General features: G+C 36.4%; 1 protein-coding gene across 21 annotated transcripts in view; it reads right to left on the minus strand.

The window, feature by feature from the left end:
- Positions 1 to 14314: 14314 nt before the first annotated feature.
- The window catches only part of Chd9 (chromodomain helicase DNA binding protein 9), a 243065-nt gene continuing 236248 nt past the window's right edge, over positions 14315 to 21131 (minus strand). For all 21 annotated transcript variants that reach the window (XM_063247111.1, XM_063247105.1, XM_063247114.1 and 18 more), the window contains 2 exons: positions 20182 to 20286; positions 14315 to 17778 (listed from right to left, as the gene is read on the minus strand). In XM_063247111.1, coding sequence (XP_063103181.1) covers positions 16900 to 17778; positions 20182 to 20286 — 984 coding nt within the window. In that variant the 3' untranslated portion in view covers positions 14315 to 16899. The remainder of the gene's footprint in view (positions 17779 to 20181; positions 20287 to 21131) is intronic.

Raw genomic sequence — 21131 nt, forward strand, 5'->3', positions numbered from 1 at the left:
TCTCTTCTGTTCCACTGATCTCATGTTGTTTTAATTGGAGTGACTTTTTTGTGTAACTTCAGATCTAGGATTTGGATACCTCCTGCTTTGTTTTTGTTACCCATCATTTGCTATTCTACTTGATATTGCTATTTGCTATTTTTGTTACCCAGCTCTCTTCTGTTTCCACATCAACTTTAGGATTGTTTCATCCAGTTCTATGAAGAATGCTCTTGGTATTTTGATTGAGAGTGTATTAGATCTGTATATCAATTTTGGCAGTGTGGTCATTTTGACTATTTTGGTTCTGCCTATCTAGGACAGGGGATATTCCATTTTTTTGATGTCTTCAGTTTTTTTTTTTTCATAATGCTGTAGTTTTACTTTCTTAGGTTAATTCCTAAGTGTTTAATTTTTCTTGGTGCTATTATAAATGGTATTTTTTCATTTCATTTGCAGCAAGTCAATTATTAGTTTACAGAAATGCTATGAATTTTTTCTGTGTTGATTTGAATCCTGCTATATTATTAAATTTGGTTATTAATTCTAAGAGTTTTTTGGTGGATTTTTTTGGGGTCATCCATGTAGAGGTTCATGTCATTTGCAAATAATGATAATTTGACTTCTTCCTGTCCTATACATATCTTTTCAATTTCTTTCTCTTGAGTGATTGCTCATGCTAATGTTTCAAGTATGTTGATCCAGAGAGATGATAGTGGACATCCTTGTCTTGTTTTCTGATTTTATACGGAAAACTTTCTGTTTTTCTTCACTTAATATGATGTCAGTAGACTTATCTTAAATGGCTTTTATGAGACTGAGATAAAGATCATCTATCCATATTTTCTTCAGTATTTTTATTATGTATGAAAGGATGCTGGATTTTGTCAAAGGTTTTTCTGTTTTTATTGAGATAATCATGTGATTGTTGTCTTTGCTTCTATTTTTGTGATGTGTTACATTTATTGACGTAATTTGTATATGTTGAACCATCTGTGTATCTCTGGAATAAACCCTCCTTGATCACGAAGTGTGATTTTTTAATGATTCTTTGCATTTTGTATGCCAAATTCATTATTGAATATTTTCCATCTATATTTATTAGAGAGATTGGTTTATAATTCTCTTTTTTGGTTGAATCTTTTAAAATGTATTTCTCATTCACTAATGTCTGATGACAGCCACATTTTCTACTTGCGACACTGTGTCCTCACATTGATCACTTCTGTCCATATGTTCAGTATAATTTTTTAAATTTTATTTAGGAGAAAAACAAAAAAAACAGAAAAAGGGTACAAGTTATACAGAATTTCAGAAAGCATAAACAGTAGGAAATCACTAGTTAATAGATTACATATTGTCATCTTAGAAATAGTTGTTCAAATTACAAAATTAAAGCATATAAAGTGGACATTCAAACAGTGAGTCTGCAAACAGTTCTGTTCAATGATCCAAAAAAACCTCAGTAATATGGTTATCTATCTTATACACTTAAATATACATGCAGTTATATCCTTTAGGGAACTTTCTTTTCCTCTCTTTTGTACAATGACAATTACACATTTTGGGTTTTATTGCTCCCACAGTTCTTTCTACTTTTCTTTGAAGAGTGTGAAACCAAATGTGACATAACAGAACAGTCAGTCAAATCAAAAGGATGGACATAATACATAATGTAAAAACAGAATACAAGCTTATTAACAATGGTTACCATAATGCCTCTATTTATCTTAAAAAGAATTGCCTATATCATCAGTTATAATAAAATTGAACAAAACAGTAAAGAATAAAACCAAAACATTGGAGACATTACAGGACTTCAAAAGAAGATAATAGTCAACCAGAAGGGGCGTCATAATGAATCTTATTGTCTTCACAGTTGTTGCCCATACTTTCGAACTTGGTACTATCAAGCAAAGCAGAATAGGGGGAAATCAGTCAAAACAAGATGGTGAGAGCAATACAGGGTTTCAAATCAAGTTAATAGGAAATCAAAGTGGGTTACTATAATATATCCTGCTATTTTTTATTTATTTTTCCCTTAATTAAAAAGATAAAAATGAAAAAGTAAATAATTTTTAAAAAAAGGAGATTGAGATAAAAGAAGGCATAACAACAGAACAGAACAGGTCAAAACATAACCATTTAAGCAAAATAGTGTTTCACCACAAGATAATCCCAACATAAAAGTAGTTACCATAGTGTCTCTTTCCTTGGAATCTTTGAGTATAACTTCATATACTGTAGCACTAAACATATCAAGACAATGTAAAACCATTCAAGAGACTGACAATATTACAGGGTATTTAGAACCAACTATCAGAAAATGAACAATGGTTTCTGTATAATCTCCTTGTCTATAAAAGCTTTTGTTTATATTATCACATATAATAAAATCCAATAAGATACAACCTGTTAAGACCAATGGAGACAGAAGAATAAAAGCTTGATGGGACTTCAAAGCAAGATGATACTAAATCAGCACTAGCTAATACAATGTCTTATTTTCTCCAAAATGGCGGTTTCTACCATCCAGTCTTCTCTGCCTCATTTCTGTTGAGCTCTTTTTCTGTCGTTTGTTGTCAGTTTGTCTTCATTTCACTTTCTGCTCCATTCATTGTTGCCTCTCTGCCACTGATCCTGAAATTCAAATCATGGCTTCCAGAGGTGCGGGTTCCAGCTTCAGTGCTGAGATTTTATCTGTTCCAGTTATAGCACCAGGATTGCATTTCCAGCTGGTTTCTCTCAGCTTAGTTTGTTCCTGGGTTGGCAGGGTATATCTCCCCTTGCTTAGGACTCCTCACACCACATCATTCCTGGATTCTAAGCTGGGTATCTCAGAGAGCCTCCATAGCTGCTGTTATCTATCCACCATGTTCTCCCAGAACCACTGCTCAGTATAATTTTTAATCTCCTTAATTTCTAGTTTGAGCCTTTTCATGGACCCTGGCTTTTTTTCTATGATGGCTATTCACGTTTTGCATTGTTTCATTTAGGTCTTTTTTGAAACAAGATCTTGCTATGCAGTTCAGGCTGACCTTGGGCTCACTTTGCAGCCTAAGCTGGCCTTGAACTTGAAATAATCCTCTTGCCTCAGCCTCCTAAGTGCTGGGAACATTTAGGCCTTCTGTCTAGGCCTCATGTCTTCTATAGACTTGCCAATTACATATTTATTTGGCCCAATATTTTTTACCTGCATCTTCTGTGAGCTTACCCAGTGCCTTATTCATTTGTTTTATTATCACCTATGATATAGTTGCAAACAGTTCAGTTATATGGCTTTTGGTTTCCACTCCTCTGATGGTGCCCCATCGACCAGGTTTGGGCAAGTTGGGAGTTTTTGGAGGCACTTTGTTGGCTTGTCTTTTCATGTTTCTGTTTTATTTATTGTTGTTGTTTGTTTTTCTTGTATGTTGGAACTTTCAAGTTGCTTGTACTGGAAAGTTTTGCTTCTATTATGGAGACTTTTTTAACTAATGTCTTATTTTCAATGATATCCTCTGTGTTTGGCTAAATAATGACCTTAGCTTTTGCCCAGCCACCTCTATTTACTTTAGATGGAAGGTTGCACCATATTTTGCTCAGTACTTAGATTTCCAGCAATGCACTACAATGTTGTTAGTGAGCCCAAGGCAAACCTGTATTAGCATCCCAAGAAAGCCTATTAATAGCAGTGGCTATGTCACCTTGGCTATACTAATGGAACTGGTATCAATTACAGCATCAAATACAAACTGAATATTGACAGACCCTAAGGAGCAATAAAGTTCCACCCTTAACCACAGGAAAGAAATATACAATCATAGTATGGACACCAAGACAAATCAAATGTTGACCAACTATTTGTCTACATTAAATATCTACTAAATGGAACAACTTTGCCTCTACTAACAGTAGAATAGTATTCAACAGCAACAGTATAATGCTAACTAGCTATCCAGAGATTCATGAAGCTTAGCAGTTATACTAGTAAAGGGGTGTAGAACTGGATAATGTAAAATCAGAATTTGAAAAATCAATTGTTGGGAGCCACTGAAACTGGAAATTGAACACATGTTGAGGGCTGAGGCGAAGAGACGCCTCAAACGGCAAGATAAGGTCACAGCTGAGGACACCTGGCTCCAAGTGCAATTAACTAAATAAAGACTGTAGCTGCGGGCATTTCACTCCTTTAGTGAAATGCAACATGGAGATCTTCTCCTAAGATACTTCTCCTGAATTGCTATAAAATAGTTCTCAAGTAAGCAAAATCTGTTACTTGGGAAAAGTCTTTGAATCACTCCCAAGGTCTGTTCAGTTTCCTGAACTTTCCACTCTAACCCCTTCCTTGTTTGAAAAACTAAATAAATACAGGCTGCCCAGAGACATTCCTTGTGTTAGCCCCCAGAGTCTTGAACACTGTAGAGGGTTTTGATCCTCCTGAAGCCCTAAAACCATTCCACTTGTCTTACTTATTTTAAGCCTTCACTGCACACTTGTTTGGGAGACTGAGGACCTTGGCTGGCAGGTCCCTGATAATCAGTGAGATAGAGAAAGAGGAGAGAAAAGTAAAATGGGGGTCCTATTGAGAATAAAAGGAAAGTAATAGAGTTAGAGAACAGTTACAGGAAAGAATGAACAAAAAAAGAGGAATGGCAATAAACAGAGAGCAAAAACAGGAAATAAAAGAAAACAAGAACAAAAACTGAAAGAGAAACCAACAGAGAAACCAAGTAAAGATTGAGTCAAAGAAAAACACTCCTGTGTGGTTGGTTGAGTGGGTTCTTTCCAAGATCTGTAGTCTTGGGACAGGATTTTCTACACCTAGTTTTATAGCCTATGGGGTTTTGAGGTCCTCTCTGTACCAGGGGCCTCTCTATGTGTTCACCACAGTCTGTGATTACTGTCCAAGTCAAGAAGTGACCTTGCTCCTGTTGGTAGATGGAACAAGACGAGTCCTCTGGATGCATGCAACTGGGAGTGGGCTCAAGTGGGCTGATAGAGTTAGTGTCCTCAGTGGTGGGGTCTGCTTGATCCCTTCTCTCTTTGGGCACTGTCTTCATACAGGTTCAGGCTGGTTAGTTAGTCCTTGCCTCTTCTGTCCTATGCTGTGGGGAAGCAAATGTAGAGCCACTAACATTGGTGGTATTTGTGCCATGTGTCAGGAGGTGCCATACAGCTTGTTGGCTCTGCTTGCTTGCATGAGGAGGCACTATCGTCCATTGCAAGAATACACAAATGAAACTTTTGTTCAATAATTAGAAAATTTGTCATTTCTTTTTATCTTTTAGTACATACTTCTGTTCTATTATTCCAACAAAATTTTATCCTAAAAACTAACTTCTTGGGGCTTGGGATATAGGTCAGGGTTGTAAGCACCTATCTGGAAAACACAAGGTCCTGAGTTTGATTCCCTGTACTAAGACAAAACAAAACAAAACACACAAACGATCCCCCCATCTATTTCCTATTTCCTTTCAGCAAAAAAAATCCACTCAGATTAATTTTTCAACTTTTTTTCTTACATCATATTCATAGAAGTATAATTTATAAGCAGTATGTATAGTTTTAGGAATTTTGAATAATGCATACAGTCATATAACAACCACCATAATCAAGATACTGAAACTTTATCTCACCCTGAAAGTTTCCTGGTGTCGTTTTTATAGTGAGCCCCTCCTCACCTCACTCCTGGCAATCACTGATCAGATTTCTATTCCCATAGCTTTGGCTATTTTCCAGAATGCGATATAGGAGGAGTCATATAGTATGTGGCCTTTGAATCTGACTTAACAGTATTCTATTGCATAACGATTCCACTCTTTATCCAGTCACCAGTGGAAAGCATTTTGCTTGTTTCCAGTGATTATGAACACAGCTGCTTTAACATTTATTTATTTTCATGTGGACACAGGTTTTCATTACTCTTGAGTAAACACCTAGAAGCATACGCTGATTAATAGTTGGTTGTCCCCTGCCCCATTCACATGTTGAAGCCCTAACCCCTGGTGTGATTTGGAGATGGGTTTTTAGGCTAAATGAGATGAGGATGAGGCCCTAAACCAATAGGATTGGTGGCATTAATAGAAGAGACATAGATCTCTCTCAATCTCTCTCTCAATCTCTCTCTCTCTCTCTCTCTCTCTCTCTCTCTCTCTCCTCACACATGTGGATAGAGGAAAGGCATGTGGCAATACTGGGAGAAGCTGAGAAAGGACTAAGGGTGAAGCTCAATAGTGTTAAGAGTTTTCTAGGGGCTGGGGATTTAGCTCAGTGGCATAAGCGCCTGCCTTGCAATCAGGCAGTCGTGAGTTCGATCCCTAGTACCGATAAAAACGAAAAAGACAAAAAAAAAAGAGTTTTCTGGTGCAACAGAGAAGCAAAAGATAAAAAAGGAAAGAATGCATTTATTGAGGATGCAGAGGAGCCCGTAGTTCGTGGAAGTTGGGCTATCTCCTCTGACTGGATACAGGGGGAGGAGGGGTATATGTGACCTTTGACCAGAAGTGGCACTTGGAGTGGGCATTGGTGACACATGAGGAATTGATTGGAATTCTCTTCACATGCATGAGCAAAGGAGGAAGTTGCAATCAGGGTTGAAGGGAGCAGGAGGAGGAGGTAGTCGTCAGGGTGTTGTTTTACTTTGGCTTTCCACCATGTTAGAACACCATAATGTCCTGTAATTTATTCTCGGGCAAGACTTTTTCAAGTAGCAGAGCATTTGCCTGGCATGCTGTATGCTCTGGGTTTAATCCCCAGCATCACCAAGAAAATGCCAGAATCTGAAACAAGCCAGTCCCTCACCTCACTCTTGGACCTGCCAGATACCAGAAGTATGAAAAATAAGTTACTATTTAAGCTACTCGGGCTATGGTACGCTGGTCTCCCTGTTACTGGGGATATGTTCTAAGATGCTTGAAACTGTATAGTTCTGAGCCTTACATGTGCTGTGCAATGCTGTAACAATTGATCTGGTTAACTGAGATAACTACTGTGAGACTAATGGAAAGGTAGTGCATATAGCATGGTTACTCTGAAGAAAAGAGTGACAGCAAGTCAGTATTGGATTTCATCATGTTGATCAGAAAGACATACAGTTTGAAAGCTATGAAATATTTCTTTCTGGAATTTCTCATTTGATATTTCTGGACTGTGATTTAGCTCAGGTAACTGAACTCATACATTGTATAAATAAAGGGAAACCATGAAAAAAGGGTACTATTGTCTTTTGGAAGCCAGATGAGATGGAGACAGAGTGGTACTGTTATATTAAACTTAAGAAACTGTCAAGTTTTTAAGGCAGGTGTGGCAGCTCCTTCCTGTAATCACAGAACTCAGGAGGCTGAAGCAGAAGGATTACCACAAATTCAAGACCTGGGTTACATTAGTGAAAAGGCCAGCCTGACCTACATCGTGAGACTCTGTCTCAAAAAAACAAAAAAAGAAAAAAATTAAGCTGTTCAATTTTTTTCTGAAATGACTTTTTCATTTTGCATTCTGTCCTATTGAAATTTAAATTCATTTTCTGTGAACACAAGACTGTACATGCTAATTACTTCCAGACTGAAGTATCAGATGGCTATCGTTAAAATATACTTTGAATTGTGTTTATTTATTTATTTATTGTCTTTTTTCTTTTTTATACGTACTGGGGATCGAACTCACGACTGCCTGTTTGCAAGGCAGGTGCTTATGCCGCTGAGCTAAATCCCCAGCCCCTGAATTGTGTTTATAATTGTGTCTCCCACAAATAAATTATTAAAAAAGATGTGTTACTGCTAGCTAAAACTTTGTTTGGAATTTATACTTAAGCGCGCTGCCTAATTAGGCAAAACTCAAGACAGTTCACATTAAAAAAAAAAAAAGAAAATACAGTTCACACATATTTCACCTGGTAAGTGGACAATCTCTTTTTAAGCACTTTCATTCTGGTTAATTCTATTCATGTCTTTGTGTTCCTTGTGGACTTCTGTGTCTGATCTGGGTGTGGTGGTGCACGCATATGATTCCAACATTTTAGGGGCTGAGGCAGGAGCATGGCAGTTTCAAGCCCAGCTGGGGCAAATTAGTGAGACTCTATCTCAAAAGAAAAAAGAAAACATGGGTGGGAATGTGGCTCAGTGCGGACTGTTTGACTCAGGGGTCTGGAGCTTGGGAAGTCCAAGAGCATGACACAGAATGCAGAGAGGGCCTTCCTGCTGGACCATCACATGGCTGAGCACGTCACATGGTGAAATAGAGAAAGCTGACAGTTTAGGCTTCTAAAGCCACCTCTGGTGTCTACCCACATGAACTCACCTGATTGTAATCACCTCCCACAGACTCTCATCTCCAAACACCTTTAAGATTTGAATTTGGGGATTAAGTTTAGAACACATGAACTTTTAGGGGACTCACTCAAAATGCATCATTCACTCATTTACTTATTTAGCCAGTGACGTTGCCATTATTAAAATAGTTCACTGATGTCTCATCAGGTCACACTGTATGTCAAGTATTTTGTCAGATACTGATCATAGCGTAGTGAATAAGCAAAGCACAGCCCTTGCCTTCATGGAGCTTGTGATTTCATGGGGAAAACAGGCTTAGAATAAGAAGAGGCAAGCCTGGTGTGTGTCGTGGTGCACAACTGTAATTCCAGCACTCTGGAAGCTTAGTCTGGAGCATCACCACAAATTTGAGGTCAGCCTCGGCTCCCTAGTGAGTTCAAGGACAGCCTGAACTATATAGCAAGACTCTGCCTCAAAAAAGAAAAACGATAGGCAAGTGTGAATGTATTATAAAAGGAAAATTCAGAGACCTACCTGTGTACCTCGACCTTAACTTTGTATGGTTACAAGAGAGAGAGAGAGAGAAAGAGAAAGAGAGAGAGAGAGAGAGAGAGAGAGAGAATATATGAGGTGCTGATAGGAATGACTCAGATGCATCCTGATTCAAATCCTTCCTGCTATTTATTCTCTTTTCATGGATCATAATATTCCTTTATGATTCTTTATATTTCTATAAGGCTGACAGAATGTCTTCTCTTTCACTTGATGAAAAAGAAATCTTTAAAAAAAATTTCTGGGGGCTGGGGATTTAGCTCAGCGGCATAAGCACCTGCCTTGCAGGCAGGCGGTCGTGAGTTCGATCCCTAGTACCGATAAAAATGAAAAAAAGACAAAAAAATTATAAAAAAAATTTCTGAGACAACACTTCACTGTGTACTCTAGGCTGACCTCAAACTTCTGAGTGCTGGGATTACAAGTCCACCATGACCAGGTAGGTCCCTCTTTTATTTTTGACTCTAATAAAGGGAGCCTTTTTCTCTTGATCAGTGCAGAAACTTGGAAGACTGAAGCAAGAGGATCACAATCTCAAGGCTCACTTGAGAAACTTGATGAGACCTTGTTGCAAACTAAAAAATAAGAAGGGCTGGGATGTAGCCAAGTGATAGAGCACATCTGGATTTGATCCCCATACTATTGCCACAGGGAAGTGACTCCCAACCTGTCACATGGCAGATGTACAGTTTGTGACTCTCTGTAACCAAAGAATGGATATAAGGACAAAGGAAATTAAGAGTAGGAAAATTTTTTTGAGAGAAAGCTCCTGAGAGACAGGAGGGCCCTTGAAAGTGGGTTGTGTTGAGGCTCTTTGGGGGTTTTTATACACAAAAATGACCACATCTCAGCCACTTTGGCCAGTCTTAGGTCAACCCATGAGGTTAAAAAATAGTAGCTGAGTTAATATTGATCTGATAAGGAAGGAGGCACACATCAAGTGTATATGGTGGACACCACTGACTTCTCTGCAACTTCTAACATCGGAAGATCAAAGCCATTTCCGGAAGGGACAGAAGTCTGGGTCAAGGTGTTCTGGCCACCCACCTGTGCATCTGACAGGTTGGACCAGGTGGTGCTGCTCACAGTACAATCTCAAGCCTCTGTCTATCTCTCGGAGGCCTGCAGACCTGGCACTCTTTCAGTTCATCTCCAGCCACAGTTTGAAAGTGTCACATCTCCTGCACTGACTCCTTTGAGGAACCAGACCCTCTCTGACTGCCTGTTAATTTCTATCTAACTTAGCTGTCTGTAATACTACCACTACCACCACAAGAATCCAAACAACGGTGCATGTGGAAAAACAGAAGCTCTGGGATGTAGCTCAGAGGTAGGATGCGTGGGTTCCATCCCCATGACCACCACCACCACTACTACCAAAAGCCAAACCAAAACAAACAAACAGAGAAACTGGGAAAAATATTTACCACATACGACACACAGTACAAAGCTAGGACAGTTAATTCATAGCAGAAGAAACACAAATGGCCCTAGGAGAGATACCAGCAGGGCCTCTATCCACTGCCTGCTGAAGCCCGTTTCTGTCTTCTAACCAGTCAGTGAATTCTCTGCCATGAGCCCCTTATGACCACCCCAACCTCAGATTCTAACCTTTGAAAACCCTTAAAATAATGTCATTGTATCGGTTTTTACTAGAGCTGATCACTTGCCATGCCTGGAACAGGACCCTAACCACACAGCCTTAGGCTGTTTCCAAGGTTTAGGTGTTAAAAAGTATGCAGCTACAAACATGGGTAAGCATGTATCCTTGTGTAATAGGATGATTCTAACTCTTTATGAACATACCTAGAAGGGAATAGCTGAGAACAATGGAATTTCTATTTTTAGTTTTTTGAGCAATCTGCACACTGATTTCCATAGTGGTTGTACTAGTTCATATTCCCACCAACAGTGTAAAAGGAACATTTCCCCCCCAAAGCCTTGCCAGAATTTGTTATTATTTTACTTCTTAGTATTGTCATTCTTTCTGGAATCAGACGATATTTCAATATTGTTTTAATTTGAATTTCTCTACTTGTAAGCAATGGTGTGCATTTTTTCATGTATTTATTGGCCACTTTCAGTTGCCCATTTTGTGACTGGGTACGAGGTATAAGGTCTAATTTTTTTTGAGTTCTTTATATATTCCAGACAATAAACTTTTCTTCCTCTGACAATAAACTTTTCCCCATTCTGTAGGTTGTCTATTTCGTCTGTTGTTTCTTTTGCCGTGCAGAAGCTTTTTAATTTGACAAGATCCCATTGGAGGATTCTCATGAGGTATTATTTTTTGTGCCATTGGGGTTCTGTTCAGAGTCCTTGCCTTCACTTATGCCAAGACTTTATGTTCCAGTAGATCATTTTAACATTTAGATCGCTGACCCATTTTGATTTTAGTTTAATGCATGGTAAGATACGAGTCTAGACTCACTCCTTTGTATGTGGATAGTCCATCTTCCCAGCACCATGTTAAAAGTTTGAGTCTCTTCTCCAGTATATATTCTGGCCCCTTGTCAAAGATCAAATAGCTGATTGTGAGTTGTTCCTGCTTCCTCTATTGTGTTCCACTGATCCACATACCTGTTTTTGTGCCAGTACTGTACTATTTTAATCACAGAAACTTTGTAGTGTAACTTCTGAGATTGTGATACCTCCTGTTTTGCTGTTGTTACCCAGGACTACAAGTTTGGTTTTTTTTTAAGATTTCATTCTATTCTTTATTGCGGAGGACGGGATGTATAGAAGAACAAACCCAGAGACTTTGCACTGAGCTATATCCCCAGACTTTTTTTTAACGGAGGTAAGTTCTCATTAATTTTACCCAGGTTGGACTCAAAGGTGTGATCCTTTTGTCTTAGCCTCACTTTGCTGTGAAGCTTCATGTCAAAATTCCTCACCAAACTTCTAAGTAGTTTATTGTAAGAAATTATCACATTAAAGGGTGAAGGTGGATAAACTGGCTGCTAGAAAATTAAAGATCTTGACTGTGAAAAAAAAATACCAAAGGCTATTACTAAAAATCAAAGAAATTTGATCCAAGAGTCTAATTTTCTCCTAGGAGAAAAATTACAATGGCCTGTTGGTCACCAGACACAGGGAAGAATGTACTTAAATGCTCTGCTCTTGAAAAAAAAATAGTATGTTACTGGTCTTAAAATTTGAGCACGACTATTTTTTGCCTATTCTAATAGGAGAATCACAAACATATACAAAGATTTAATTAAGAACACATTTTTAAAACATAGCTCATAATTGGGAAAAAAACTGTCCAATAACTGGCTATGAAATTATATCTAAATAATGAAATAGTACAAAGTGCTTAAACCTTTTTAGTGAAAGATAATCATAATATAGTAAGTGAAAAGTATATTATGTAGCTATGTACAGTTATACTCCATCCTACTAACATAAGATATGCAAAAAGAATGTAAGGATTAACAATTATTTCTGAATGTCAGCACTACAGGAATTTTTATTTTGTGCTTTGTCCTTTTCAGATTTTCTAATATGCATGTCTCTAAAGTGTCATCATGTAAAGAAGAACTAAAGTGTCATCATGTGAGGAAGAAAAAGAGCAAGTTAATTTTTAAAAAGCAAAAGTATTTTGCCTACTTATTTAGCAAAGATTATTTTTAAAAATACCGTATTAAGGACTAGGGATAAATGCCAAGCTCAAAAAGTATGCTGCTCATGGAAGTAAAGATTGCTAAGTAGTTTCATTTATAGGAACTAAGCAAATTATTAGGGATGGATGCAAAAAAATGCATGCAGAAACTCAAATATCCACTTTCAAGTACATGAATAAATTTCATTTATATGAGCTGAAAGTATTTAAAAAGCACACTGTAAAACTCTTGACATAGTACCTGGGACTTGGCTCAGTGGCATAAGTGGTGGTCTGGCAAGTGCTAACCCAGTACCAAAAACAAAAACACAACCACCCTTGACATGTCAGAACATTAAGAACAGTGTATTACATATATATGGAAAATTCTGATTTAGCATGAAAATGTATTGATGTGCTAGGACTGCCAAAACAAATTACCATGAACTAACATCTTTATAGAACAGACATTATTGTCTTCAGTTCAGACCATAACTAAAACTAGAGTGTTGGTAGGGCTGGCACCTTGTGGAGCTATGAGTACCTATTGCTGGCTCTTAGCTTGCTTTTGGAGGCTGCCAATCCTTTGTGTCCCTTACCTTGTAGTAGCTGTATTACTCCCAGTGTCTCCTAACGTGAAATTCTCCCCTGGGACTTTGCATCCTTTGTCTCATAATGACGTATTTCTAAAATAAGGTCGCATTCTGAGGTTCCTGGTTGAAATGAGTGTTTGAAGGACACTGCTGAACATACTACAAGTAACAGGATATAAGTGATTGGATATATACACGTAGGGTGTTTCTCTGGATTGTTTGTGGTTGACTTACTTTTGTACTTTTTTGCATTTTAAAATAAACAGCTTATGTACTGGGATTGCATTGAGACTAAGTTCTGTTTATTGTATAAAATGAATATTGTGTAGTAAAAAAATCACGTGTCATAAAGCTCACAAAATAACTGATTATAGATAGTTCAAGTTTTTTTAAAAAATCCACTATATTGGGGCTGGGGATTTAGCTCAGCGGCATAAGCACCTGGCATGCAAGCAGGTGGTTGTGAGTTTGATCCCCGGTACCAATAAAAAGGAAAAAAAAAATCCACTATATCCAGTTTGTTTTCTAGTACTAGATTACTGTTCCTCTGGGCAAGCAGCAGATGGAATAACTGGCCTGCATATATTATATGCTATATTGTATCAAAAAAAGGCTTGTAAGCAGTTACATGTGTTCAAATCAAATGAGTGGATGACAAGGTTTTAATATCTTATTTTTGTAATTTAGGAACAACTGTTTTAAAAAAATGTTTTACAAACTAACACTTTCAATAATGGCATTGAATTAGAAAAACTAAAGCTCAAAGGAAGACTAATTATTGGTTTCCAAAATGAACTTCTTTATGAGATTAGGTACATCTCGGAGTCATTTTGGAATTAAGTCCAGAAAGAAGAAAACTTAAAAATAAGCAATATTTGGCATAGGTGGAGAGTAGGTAAATTAGTATTTAATAATTAGGGTTCCATAAAGCAGCTTTTTTTTTTTTTATCAGCATCACTGGGCTGACAGTGAAATTCTAATGAGTGAAAATGAAAAGTTGAAAACATTTAAGATGTTGCTATGGATATAACTACAGTGGCCCCCAACTTAGGAATATTCAATTCCTTAACTTTCACAGATATGTCGCATTACTGCTGTGTGCTATGCTTAAAGGTACACATATTTTATGTATAGTAGTTCTGTTAGTGTTTGGTTTTTTATGCTTTACATTGTTCTCCCAGAATGGAACTTGTTGGTAAGTCTGGGACTTAGTGTACTGCAAATTTCTCTCAAGAATTTTTAATTCTTCTAAAGTATATTTTTCTTTTATAAATGGAGTAAGATAAAACACAGGTAAAATTCAATTTAAAAAGTATTGTCATGTATGGAGGCTGACATCATGGGTAATCAAAGAATATGTTTAATAAAAAATAATTAAACTTCCATTTGCTCTATAGAACATCATAGAAAGTAATTTAATAAATTACAAATGACTTTTTAAGACGTTTGCTCAACTACAGAAAGCAAATTCAGACTACACAAAACACAACTGGTAAATATTGCAAATGTCCAAAAGAAAAATTGGACTAAGACTTGAATCATGAAACCTGAAACAAGGGCTATAAATACAAGGCAATAACAGCTAGAATTCTTTTAGTAACTACCAACACATACTTGGATATCCTTTCAACTGCAACTTTAGTATTTTGTAAGTCTACTGATACATTTTTCTTCATAATCCTTAACTTTACACAACCATATGTGCATGTTTTTTCTTAGCTGATAGCTGGACTTTTCCCCAGTCAATACTTAACAGAAATGTCTTGAAACCCAAGAGAATGTTTAAAGTTAACATTAGCTTTAATGCTTTGAAAACTGTAATTGCCTTATTACATAGAAAGAGAATCACTAGGATGTTAACCAAATTCATTTGACCATAATTAGGAAAATACTTTATTTCATAGATTTGATATAAATTAGATTTTAGTGACAAGATCTAGGGATTTTTTTCCTGTTTTTTAATTGGGGAAAGAAAGGAATAAAGATCATGTGGGTAGAACTAGAGGAAGGAGGGGGAATACGGGAAATACGGATGGTGTTGAAATACTCCATCAGCAAACTAAGTTAACTGTGTGAAAAACTTTGGCTATCTCATCGGTGTACTCTAGTGAAACAAAAGTGCAATACTGCAAAGGGAAGATACTAAATAGGTGATATATCATTTTCATGATGAAGAATTACTACCCACTTCTCCTGGATGGGTATTATAGTGACTATTGCTAAGACATTGCATAAAGGACTATCAATTCAAAGTACTATTTTGGGAAAATACAAAACTCAATACAATCCCAATGGAACTTATATAATTTTGTAAATACATGTAACACTGTCTCTCTAATAAGGAGTTAGTTATTTTACATACAGAAACATAATTTACTGGTAAAGGTCTTAGAAAAACTAATACAATTGTTTCCTGATGGTAAACAACAATTCTATGAAAACATACTGAAAGTTATTTTTTCTGTAGGAATTGAAATATTTGTACCCTAAATTTATCCCGTTGCAAACTTTATCACTGACTAATTTGAGTACCAGAAAAATACTAACACTTATCTCTTATTAAATGTAAATACTTTTTATGCCCAATTCAGTCCCAATTATTTTCAATGTGTATGAAGGTGAACTTGGACCTCTACCTTGTTAGACTAATAGCAGCTTTAGCAGGAGAAACTGTACCACCAATCAAATAGGAGACAAATTTTATATGGTAAAGAGTTTTAAGGAATTGAACAGAAGCTGTGGGCTTCATTTTTGTGGTTTCTTGTTGAGATTATTCAAAGTGCATTTTCAATATGGGCAGCCCCGTATATTTAATATAAACTGACTACCCAACACTGATTCTGGGCAACATCTAGTCTGCTTATACCTAGAAGCTCAAAATGAATTTAGTTTGCATATTACTTTATCGTGATTATCTGGTATTTTGGAATATTTCCATGACATAAAACACAAATAGAAATCTACACAAATAAAGCAAACAAACAATTTCTTTTACATGAAGTATGCTGTGTTGACAGTTCTTTTCAGTGGCATTTCATGAGTTTGCTTTTTCTGAACCTTGGAAGCAGACATTACTCAACTGATACATAATTATTTCTAAAAAGAGGCCAAATGTTAAAAAGTTAAATTTAACTATGTGGATAGGGTGTCAAAATCACATGACATAGGATAATTTTATGACTTAATTTTACTGATTTCCAAGTTAAGCTCAGCAAAAAGCAAGTCATATTCCTTGCCAGATTAACATGATATATAGGATGTGTTTAAAAAACCCCTGAAAATAAGTATAGAATTAGCAACGAATGTAAACTTCCTAAACTAACTCAGCTGAGGTAACAGGTAGCCAGTTAAATTGGCTGATTGGGAAACTTATTTCTTCTTTAAAACATACTTGTACCTGAATTGGAAACATCAGCAGTGCATCACAACACTAGAGCATTTTCATGTAATTAAAGCAATGGATCAAGGTGATGTAGATTCTACAGCTTTCATGACATTCATTAGCTGCCCAAATTATTGCTGAGTTTTGATCTGTAAATTATAGGTGTCAAGGAGGCTGTAAAACTATATTCAAATTAACTCAGTAATATGCATAAAGTATTCTGTGTTCACTGCAAATATATTAAATATACAACTCTTATTGAGCATAATTTTCATAAAATTAACCCCCAACAAAATTATAATGCCTTTTGTTGTAATTTTTATACCTTTATGTATTTGATAGTACATACGAGTTCAGAAACTTATGAATCTTAAGAAATATTACATGCAAAACGTCTCTGAAAGCAGTTTGCACTTCTAAACAAATAACTGAAATGTTCGGTCAGTAAGTTATTGATGCACTCAACACTGGGATATTTACAATTAATAATTAAAGAAAAAATTCAAAATCAGTTCATAATTTAAGTGCAGAGTCTCAGAATCAGTCTTCATTACTAGAATCTGAATCCTCAGATGACGATGATGTACTATCAGATCCAGATGAAGCATCGGCTTTCTCTGAACCCTCATCTGTGCTGTTTTCATTGAGTGGACTGGGTTCAGTGACTCCTTTGTCTTCCTGATCTCTAACTCTGGAATCTTCTTCCTTTACTTCTGCAGACTTAGAAGAGCCCAAGTCATTGTTTTTGTTTTTCTGTACATCAAAAGTATTGGACTGGGACAAAGTTGGAATATGAAGATTAAGGCCTGGAGTGAGAAGCATCCCTGGATAAAGTATATTAGACAGTAACAGTGGGTTAAGAGCTAATGGGTTAGCAGCTGCAGCTGTATTTAATGCAGCAGTAGAGGAAGTTGAAGGAGAACTTGAAACAGAGTTTTCTGTACCATTCTCTGAACTTTGGCTCTCTGTCCTTTCTGTTTTTCCTTCTAGCTCCTTGGAGTCATTTCCCTTTTTTTCTTCTGCCCCAGATTCTGCAGGCTTTGTCAGGAGTCCTCCCATGCCCAACAGATTTGGTAATCCAGTCATTCCTGACAATAGCATGGGGAACATAGCAGCCATGTTTTTCGCTTCTCTTCCAGAAGAAAGGCTGGCAGGCATTCCCATCAGCCCAGCAGTTACTTGCAGTGACTGCAAGTTTTGTAGATTTTGTTGTAAGGCCTGAAGAGTTGTGAGATCCACACCTGGAACTAATCCGTTGGTTAGTAAAGGATTGCCTGAAACATTGGTGGCAGTTGCAGCAGCTACTGCTGCTGTGGTCTTCGCAATTCCACTCTTAGGGCGTCTCCCTCGCCTGCTTACTTCCTCTCTCACAATCGGACCAGTGAGAATACGTTCATACATACTTTCTGGAAGAAACCCCTGGAGGAAATATATGGTCTTTATTAACAAGACACAGAGCAACAGCAATTAGCTTATCATACAAGCAGCCTATTAAAAACAGGTATTCGTGAGCACTCTGTATTTACATGAAATATAGTATAGTCAATTATGAAAAGGATAATCTAGTCGATTATGAAAAGGATAACCTATTCTAAATTGTGGCTTAACACAGCTCTTTCACTTATCAGGGTACCATGGGAGAAAAGAACAGAAGGAGTTCTTGTCAGCTGTTTCCAAACTGCGTTCACAGAACAGTAAGTTAGGGTTCAAAGAAATTTTGTCACAGGTACTGTCATAACGCTTGCATGTTTCTGACTGCTACTTGTTTTAGAAGATCAAAGAAATGGCCCCCCTTCAAACCTGGAAGAACAGTAAAGAAAGGATAGACAAAGTAAAAGATAGAGGTTAAAATGAAATGCATCAAGAGGATCTAGAGTGCCAGGGATTTAGCTCAGTGACATAAGTGCCTCCCTGGCAAGTGTGAAGTCGAGTTCAAACCCCGGTACCAAAAAAAAAAAAAAAAAAAAAAAAGCTCTAGAGATGGAAGGAGGATAGTGGTGAGGGGGATTGAAAAAATATATACATATATATATTTTTCAGTATATCTATTTACTCCCTATGTAGACATCATATACTACAAACATGTAGTAATAAAAATTTTTTAAGGGGCTGGGGATTTAGCTCTGTGGTATAAGCACCTGCCTTGCAAGCAGGTGGTCGTGAGTTTGATCTCCAGTACAGATAAAAAAAAAAAAAAAAAAAAAAAAAAGATGAAGAAAAATTTTTTTAAGAAGAGGTACTTCATAGTAGTCGTTTGACTGCCACTTTGGATATAAAGGAGATGAAATTAAGGTAAAAATATTTAAAAAAAGAAGAAAAGATGGATTGGCTCAGAAGTGTAGTAGCATCTACAGACTGGAAACCCAGTAAAGACCATCAAGTACAGTGCAATGGAGAGTCTTATTTTGCTTTCATGTCGTTCTCCCATGATTTTCTGGGATAGAAAACTCTTACAAGTTTTAGCTTAGAACCTCTGGTCCAACACTGTCTAGTAGAAATGTAACACACAACACATATGTAAATTATAATATTCTAATAACCATATTAAAAGGTCAAATATGATCTGTGAAATTTTAGTAATGTAGTCTGTTTACCATAAAAACAGCCAAAACATTATCACTTCAATAGAGTCTATATAATTATTTTATGTTCTTTTAAATTGTATTACATTCTTTGCCCTGAACTAAGTCTTCAAGACCCCAAAACAGTATGCATTTTGTACTTAACATATCTCAACAGAAACCAGCCAAATTTCAATTACTCAATGGCCACATATACCTAATGGCTAAAGCCTGTGACAGTGCAGCTCTGCACAGTGGTTTGAAGAAAGATTCTAATGGACTAGTTTGTATTTTCTTTTCAATTGATAAACTTATTTTTTCTCTGTACAATTACATTTAGATTAATTGCAGAAGTCATGACAATAACTATATGGACAATGAAATAATCTGTAATCTCAGAGATAGCAAATTCTAACATTTTAGATTTGTTTTTATACTTATCAATATTTTACCATTTTTTCCACTTCTTTTTCTAAGGTAAATTTTAAAAAAACAGAATCACACTGAATTTAGTTTTTTTTTTCTTTTTTTGGTCTTTTTCGTTTTTATCGGTACCGGGGATTGAACTCACGACTGCCTGCTTGCAAGGCAGGTGCTTATGCTGCTGAGCTAAATCCTCAGCCCCCGAATTTAGTTTTACAGTCTGATTTTTTCATTTGGACAGCCGTAGAAATAATAGCTCCTATTTATTCAACCTTTACAATATGATTAAGATTTACTATTCCAAGACCTTAACTACTAACATTAAACATAATGTGAATGTTTTCTCTGTTGTCTTTAAATGTTCTTCTAAGATATAATTCTTAAAACAGTTAACTGTCTAACACGTGGATGGACCATTGGTTTATTCACAATTTTTTTATAAGATCATGAATATTCTTTTATTTTTTTTTCCTATATATTTGATTCTCTTTTTTTAAAATTTTTTTTAAAACTTTTTATTGGTACTGGGGATCAAACTCACGACCGCCTGCTTGCAAGGCAGGTGCTTATGCTGCTGAGCTAAATCCCCAGCCCCTATATTTGATTCTTTGTGGAAGTGATCAAACAGCATTTAAAGTAAAAGCAAATCATAATATAGTGGTTTTGCATTCTCTACACACATACAGGATATTTACCGTGCATCCTGAAAAATAAAAACTGTGAACTAAAATTAACACATATTCATGCACTATTTTAACGCTCAACTAAAAGTTTAAGACATAATTAAAGGACATCTAATTTTTAAAATGATAGGAGTTAATATTTATTAAATACTCACAGATTGCTTAACAACATCTCCCCATTCAGGAGCTACTCCATATTCCGAATTTTCTTTTAGGAATCTACATAAATCTTTCAAAGGTGGAGCAAATGCACCTCCAACCTGTAAATGAAAAACAGACAGGTATGTTACAGCATTAAATATGGAACTATTTTATAATTCTGTGCTGTACAGAGTTCATTTCTTTAAAATACAAATGTCTGGGATCACCTTCAACAATCTTAACAATTATATTAAAAAGGACTACAAGCTATATGAGCTATTGATATGTTATCTGAACACGTAATGTAGATTTTATGGTTTTGATTTTTTTTAATCTTTTTTGGTCTTTTTCGTTTTTATCGGTAACCAGGATTGAACTCATGACCACACAACTTACAAGGCAGGTGCTTATGCCGCTGAGCTAAATCCTCAGCCTTATTTTTTTGGTCTTCTTGAGACAGGGTTTCACTATGCAACTCAAGCTGGCATTGTATTCACTTTGCCTAGACCAGGCTGGTCTAGCCTTAAACTCACAGTAACCCTCCTACCTCAGCATCCTGAGTGCTGGGATTAAAGGTGTGTACCACACTCAGCCACAAATTTATGTTTTGTAGAATAACTAGAATAAAATGAAGAATTACCATTCTTCTGGATGGGCAGCAGAGTAAGTGCATCTTAGTTAATAGGATGCTCTTTGTAGTCAGACTCAATGGCTATGCAAACAAATCAAATCACTAAATCCCTGAGCGACAATATTGAGTTGTAAAATAGAGATAACAGTAATATTTTTCTCATAGAGTCTTATGAAGATAAAATGAGATAACTTTGTGCCACAGAATAATGTTTGGCATGTAATACTGCTATTATATGCCAACTACTGAGTTAAGGACTTTAAATACATGTTTTTAGTTTTCACAATATCCTTGTGAGATAGTACCATGAAAAACTCAATTTCAGGAAAGTTA

The sequence above is a fragment of the Cavia porcellus genome, unplaced genomic scaffold (genome assembly GCF_034190915.1).
Source record: "Cavia porcellus strain 051 isolate PalLab524CR breed Dunkin Hartley unplaced genomic scaffold, mCavPor4.1 scaffold_4, whole genome shotgun sequence".
Taxonomy (NCBI): Eukaryota; Metazoa; Chordata; class Mammalia; order Rodentia; family Caviidae; genus Cavia; species Cavia porcellus.